Source organism: Chlamydomonas reinhardtii, chromosome 9 (assembly GCF_000002595.2).
Source record: "Chlamydomonas reinhardtii strain CC-503 cw92 mt+ chromosome 9, whole genome shotgun sequence".
Taxonomy (NCBI): domain Eukaryota; kingdom Viridiplantae; phylum Chlorophyta; class Chlorophyceae; order Chlamydomonadales; family Chlamydomonadaceae; genus Chlamydomonas; species Chlamydomonas reinhardtii.
In genome coordinates, this window is record NC_057012.1 from 6,023,523 (window position 1) to 6,030,305 (window position 6,783).

General features: G+C 63.5%; 1 protein-coding gene across 1 annotated transcript in view; it reads left to right on the forward strand.

Annotated features, from left to right (window-relative positions):
• The window catches only part of CHLRE_09g403108v5 (uncharacterized protein), an 11,984-nt gene extending 8,437 nt beyond the window's left edge, over window positions 1–3,547 (forward strand). The window contains exons 7-11 of the mRNA XM_043066102.1: window positions 202–272; window positions 818–911; window positions 1,340–1,550; window positions 1,906–2,011; window positions 2,535–3,547. Of these exons, the coding sequence (XP_042921442.1) occupies window positions 202–272; window positions 818–911; window positions 1,340–1,550; window positions 1,906–2,011; window positions 2,535–2,790 (738 nt within the window). The 3' untranslated portion in view covers window positions 2,791–3,547. The remainder of the gene's footprint in view (window positions 1–201; window positions 273–817; window positions 912–1,339; window positions 1,551–1,905; window positions 2,012–2,534) is intronic.
• The last annotated feature ends 3,236 nt before the right edge of the window (window positions 3,548–6,783 follow it).

Consider the following 6,783-nt stretch of genomic DNA (forward strand, 5'->3'; position numbering starts at 1 on the left):
GGGCTGGGAGGGAGAGGAAGGGTTTTTGGGTGGGTTCGCCATTCTCGCCATTCCCAGCAAGAAACGAGAGAGGGAGGGGCGTTCTGACCTTGCAACTTTGCTCCAGATTGCCGGTGCCCCCTCTGCCTGTGCTCCGCTCGTTTTAGCTGGTTAGGTTTAGTTAGGGCTGGTATTTACAACCCCCCCTCACTCCCGCCTCAGGTGTGGGGTTTTGACATCATGCTCACTGACACGTTCCGGGCCTGGCTCATCGAGGCAAACACATGCCCCAGGTGCGTGCCTGCCCCACTATGGGTTCTGGGTGGGCAATGGTTTGTTTGGGATTGGACTGAACTACCCCACCCCACCCCAAACACCCAACCGCCCCCCCCTCACCCACTCCGCGGGTGCCCGGAACTGTGTGTGCATGTGCACATGCTGCCGTCCCCACCCACCCACCCACCCAAAACACCCACGCGCCACCCCACCTCCCACCCACCCTTGTGATTTGATCACTTTTCCACATAAACGGCTACCCCCCCCCTTCGTCTTGCACTGCATTCCTGAGTTGGGCGACGACAGAATGAAATTGGGACCTATTTCGTGTGGCGCAGGCATAACCTCCCCGCCCCCCTCACCCCACCCAAAGGAGTAACGCCCTCCCAAACCACAACACGCTCCCCTCAACCAATTATCAACATACCACCACCACCACCACCACCACCACCACCACCACCACCACCACCACCACCACCACGCCTGCTGTCTACTTCGCTAAACTCCTCTATACCAATCCTTGCACCCCCCCTTCCACCCCCCCCCCAACACACGCACACAGCCTGGCCGCCGACAGCCCCCTGGACTGGCGCGTGAAGCAGTCCATGGTGGGCGAGCTGATGCACCTGCTGGGACCCGTGCCGTACAGCACAGAGGTAGGGAGGCGGGGGGGGGCGGGGGGCGGGAGGGGCTGGGGCTGGGGGAGTTCTAGGCGTGAGTAAACAGAAGCAGGCGATTGGGGGGGGGGCGTGTGTGTGCGGATTGGTTAATGGAGCAACAGGGGGAGGGCGGGAGGGGCGCAGCTCCAGGCGCGGCTGGCCGGATGGGCACAACCCAGGGCGGGGGTGTGTGGGTTCCAAGCTGTGGCACACCGGTATGCAGGCCCTGTTGTACAGCGTGTGTGAGGCACGGCTCCGTTAACACCGCGAGCACAGCCAGTGCCATTTTTACTTGCCATTTCTTCATGCCATTACGCGCACGCCGCCGCCGCCACGCCACGTCTCTGCCACGCCGCCGCCACGCCACGCCACGCCACGCCGCCAACATGCCCTGACTCCTGTTCGCACCGCCTCCGAACACGCAGGTGTACGAGAGGGCCACCGAGGCCAAGCGCCAGGCCCGACTCACCGGCCTACCCGCCGCCGGCAGTGGCGCCGCCGGCAGTGGCGGCGGCGGCGGCGGCGCAGACGCTGCGGCGGCGGCGGCGGCGGGTCAGGAGGGCATTGGCGGCAGCGGCAGCTACGGCTCTGTGCAGGCGCGCACATTGCAGGAGCTGGAGAGCGTGGACTTCACAGGTGCGTGGGCGGGTGGGTGGGTGGGTGGGTGCGTGGGTGCGTGGGCGGGTGGCTGTGTGTGGCTGTGTGTGGCTCCCAATCCCCACTACTCTTAACCCCCATTTATTTTTCACTTGACAGCCGATTTGCGTGGGTCTCAGTTTTGGGGCTTCTCCTGGCTCCCCCATTCCCACTTCCCACCTCCCTCACCTCCGCCCCACCACTTCGTCACCTCATCAACCCCACCCCCCACCACCAATTCCCGCTCTATTGCATTGGGTCCGGTTCAGTTTGGGCTGGTATCTACAACCCCTGCCACCCTGTACCGCTTTCCCCCAAACATCCTTGCAACCCCCCGCCACCCCCTCCTCCCCAGCCCTGTCCCCGGCCGAGCTGCCCGACATCGTGCTAGAGGCGGAGGCGGAGATGGCGCGGCGCGGCAGCTGGCAGCGCGTGTTCCCCTGCCAGGAGGACCCCACCCGGTGAGGGCGGCGCGGAGGGGGGGGGCGCACACGCCGCTGGCCGGGGGCACTGCACGATGACGGTGACGGAACAGGGCACACGCCGCACCGCGGGGGCACACACGGGAGCGCACCAGCTGGTCGGGGGCACTGCACAATGACGGAACGGCGCACACGCCGCACCGCGGGGGCACACGCCGCGCCGCGGGGGCACACGCCGCGCCGCGGGGGCACACGCCGCGCCGCGGGGGCACACACGGGAGCGCACCAGCTGGTCGGGGGCACTGCACGATGACGGAACGGCGCCCGCGACTGACCCGGGATCCGGAACGGCGCACGTCGCGGGGGCCGCTGCCGCGCTTAGAAGACGGCGGCTTGGAGTGTGGACGCGGCATGTCGGCGCTGGGCGGTGCCGCCATGGGCTGCGGCGGCGCACGCGCACGCACACGCAAACACACACATGTACACACAAAACACACACACAGACACAGACACATTTGGTTTATAACACGTGCACATCCCGCCCCCCTCCCCACACCTGCAGGTACCTGGAGCTGTTTGAGACGCCGCGCCTCAACAACGTGCTGTTGTGCAAGTACTACGCCCAACGCATGGCGGGAGGAGGCGGAGGAGGCGGAGGAGGGGCAGGAGGCGGAGGAGGGGCAGGAGGCGGAGGAGGGGCAGGAGCAGGAGGAGGGGGTGGGCTGGGGGCGCGGCCGAGCACCGTCAGCCGCGGCGCGCGCGGCGCGGGCGGGGGTGGCGGCGCGGCGCCGGGGAGTCGGCCCGCGTCTCGCAAGTAGAAGTAGAGGGGGGGCGCCGGCGGCCTGTGGAAACTCGTGCGTGTGGGGGCGGGGGTGCCGGGGAATGTATGTATCATATGGGCATGCATGTGGCGGAGCCGGGCCACGGGCCGGCGTGTACGGCATAGCGTTGAGCTGGAGCACGTGGAGTGTGCCGGTACGATTGGATTGGCCGGCGAGCCCCGAAAGAATGAAGTTGAGATCGCACGTTCATATGTTGTCGGCGATGTTGAAAGGTGCTGATGCATGATGGTGCTGACTACCGTATGGTGAAATGTTGATGGTGGTTCGTGCCAAACTAACATGCAAGCTCATCAAGTATAGCAATGCATACAGTAATGTTAGGCAACGTGCGTGACCCACGTGCGTGACCTAGGCGCTGGCTTTGATGATAGAACGCGTCATGCGCGTCTGTCAAGCTGGCACAGGGCCTGGGTTTGCCTGGGTTGCGCAAGACGAATTTTGAATGACATGTGTGTGTGTGTGTGTGTGTGTGTGTGTGTGTGTGTGTGTGTGTGTGTGTGTGTGTGTGTGTGTGTGTGTGTGTGTGTGTGTGTGTGTGTGTGTGTGTGTGTGTGTGTGTGTGTGTGTGTGTGTGTGTGTGTGTGTGTGTGTGTGTGTGTGGCGACGTTACGGGGCAGTTGGTGGAGGGAGTCCGTGGATGCGAAAGGGGCAGTGTGCCAGTGTGCGCCAAGGGTCCGTGGGTGCGACGGCGGCCGTCACGGCCCCGTAACGGCTTTTGTAAGAGCACAACGTACGGGTGCGGGTCGTAGTGGAACGCGGACGGGGTGCAGGCAGGGTGGGGCAGGGTGTCCTAGGCGCAAACTCAACACATTGCTTCGGCGTGTGGGGACGCGGCGTTATTGGCGAGAGCCACGGATGGCCCTAAAAATACCGTGGGGGCATGTCGCACCCGTGGAAGGCACTGCTGCAAACCGCAATGGCTGAACGCTGCTACCGACCCGCCGCACCCTGCCCGCCAGGGCTCCTATCTTAATGTCTCCAGACATTAATCGGCGATTTAGGCCGTTTCCTAGACATTCCTTCCGGGGGCTAATGTCTGAGGTGAGACTTTGTTGGCCCGGGTTTGGGGCGGGTTTTGTCCGAGTTCCGATGGAGAAGCCCCCCAACCGCCTTGTGCCCAGTCAAAAGACGGCGGCCATCCAGCCATTTTTGTCTGGAGCCAGACATCACCCCGAAAACAAGATACGACCCCTGCTGCCCGCGTTCAACTACCCGCACCCGTTCTGCTCCACGGCCCGTGCGCACCCACGGGCCCGCCCAGGGCACGGGCCTCTGACACCCTCTGACACCCCGTCGGTATTGTACGCTGGTTTACAAATGGATTGGCCCTGGGAGCGTGGCTAATGCCTGGAGCTCTCGCAATGGACTTATAACTCATTTGGGGAGGGGGAACTGCCACACGACCCCATACTAATAACACCTACGTGCCACTTAAGGCCGCCACCACCACAATACGGTAAGGCAGCCGCCGCATGTGCTAGACATGCGCCTGAGGGCGCCTCCAGGCGCGCGCCCCTACCTATGTTCATTCGCACGAGCGCAAGCAAGGTCTTGTCATCAGCACTCCCTGAATCCTGGGTAAACATCCAACCATGCAACGGGCGCCAATCCGCGCCAAATCACGTCCAGCCACGCAACAGTATGTGTCCTGCTCGCTCGGCGCTCAACTCCTCTTATGAGGTCACCTCGCGCCAAGCTGCAGGAGGCCACCGCCGCCCGCCGCGCGCTCTTCCTCATGGCGGCACAGCACCATGAGGAGGACATCACGTACGGCCACTGTGGAGACGGGCGTCAAGCATGGGCATCACGCCCGACAGCCCTCATCATACTCAACGTCCTGCTCGCCCTTCTAATGGATTGGCTGCCGGCCATTAGAAGGTCGAGCAGGACGTTCAGGAAGATGGAGCTGTCGGGCGTGAGGCCCATACATGACGCCCGTCTCCAAACAGTAGTGGCGGTGATGTCCTCCTTGTGGTGCTGTGCCGCCATGAGGAAGAGCGCGCGGCGGGCGGCGGTGGCCTCCTGCAGCTTGGAGCGAGGTGATGGCAGCGCGTGAGATAGGTGGGCGTGCGCAGGGACATCACGATCTGTGAGCGGACGGGGAGAGGTGGGAACGAAGTGAAGATGTGCGGGTTGGGACTGCTTCAGAACGAACAAGACGCCCCAGCTAGCTGGACGGCGATGCAAGATGCACAGGCCGTCGTCTTACCTTGTTGTGGAGGCGCTTTTGCGGTCGCGTGCAGCCCCTCCTGCTGGTGTTGAGGCCGCCGCCAGAGAGGTAGACCGGGATTGATGTCATCCAGCAGCCGCCTAAGCAGTAGACCACTCTGGGAAAAGGTCTTCCCCGGAAAAAAATCCGTTCCCGGAAAAATGCTGAACTTTCCCGGAAGGGGCCAAAACTTTCCCGGAAGGGGGGCAAAAAGGGGGGCCCTGGTCGACCAGGGCCCCGGGCCATACCATGGCCATGCAGCGCCATCAGGTATGTATGTAGTTGGTGAGGACCCTCAGCGAGGGCACCTGTGCACGCATGTGGATGGAGAGAGAAAGTAGCACACGTGTTGCGGGAGTGCAGCAGAGGCTTGTGTGTGAATAAGTAAGGGTGGGATGTATGGGCGGCCAAGTCGATGGATGGCCTCGCTAGGGGGGGCGCGGGGGTTATATATATGTGCCCCCAATGGAGCCCATTATTAGGTCCGAATAGTCAAGGAGTCGTACGTCGCCCATGCAATCCAGACTGCAGTGCGAGCTCTACGTATAACCTTCGGTCTCAGTCATCTGGGAGATTTTGCGGGCGCCGCGCCACGGACAATGCCACCCAGGCTCGGCCAACAAACCCGCTCGGCGAGCAAAGCAGTTCGCAATACACAAGTTCTACCCACCTTCGGAGCAGGAAGTAAGCAACCCGGGCGCCGAGGAATTGGGAGCGCCAGGGCCAGGGCAGCAGGGCCAGGGATGGATGGCGCGGGAGGGGGGGGGCAAGGTAAGGCGCGGGGATGCAACAGGCCCCTCGTGCCCGCGTGAGTCGTGTGCGTGCGTGCTCCCCTCATGCCCGCATAAGTCGTGTGCTCCTCTCACGCCCTCGTGAGTCGCCCGATCATGTATGTGCTCCCGCAGTTGTCGCTGCACCCAGCGTTCCCTCTAGCACATGCCGTGCTGGGCGGCTAGCTGCGCTGTCAGCACTACGGCACAATGAACGCGCCGAGGTGGCGAGGTTGGCGTGCGTGGACAGCAGGAACGGGCACCGCTTGCGGTTGCATGCATCCAGCTCGCTCACCCGGAGCGAGTCTGCCACACGCACACGCGTGGCGCCGTCGCCTGCAGCCGTACGTGGCGCAGCCGGTGTGCGACCCTGTCGTGCGACCCGCCGGCGGTGTCTGGAGCGCTATGCAGTCTTCGCGCAGATCAGCTGCGATCAGACGCACGATCGATTTCAGCAAATACCGGCGCGCGTCCGGTCATCACACGTACCTTTTCGTAGCGTAGCATGCATGCACTGCATAAGGAAGGGACTTCTCACAGTAATGATGACAGCGCCCGAGGCGGGCCCGACTGGCCTTTCAACGGCAGGACCGAGGTGCCTGTAAAGGGCCTTGACGAGGGGCCTGTCAAAAGCGGCCAGCTGCCATGCGAATGCAGATGGCCGATGTACCTGTTCCTTCCACGCACGCCAGGCACTCATCCGCTCCCGACCCCTCCTTACCCTCCCTCACAGGAGTCCAATCCTCAGCTTGCGGCTTAGGAGGCTTGGTGGGCTCGTGTGGGCTCTGCGGCCCAGGGCGAGGGGGCGAGGGCAAGCGCGAGGGTGCGACGGGATTGCTCGGGGGGCTCCATGCGGGCTGCCCTCAAGGACTGGCAGAATTGTTAGCAACGAGATGCTAGAGAAATCAAGGCGACGGGGAGCCTGGAGGGGTTGGATAGTGCGAGTGGGGCTCACGTTACCGGGCGGTACGTGCGCGCGTGGCGGTCAGC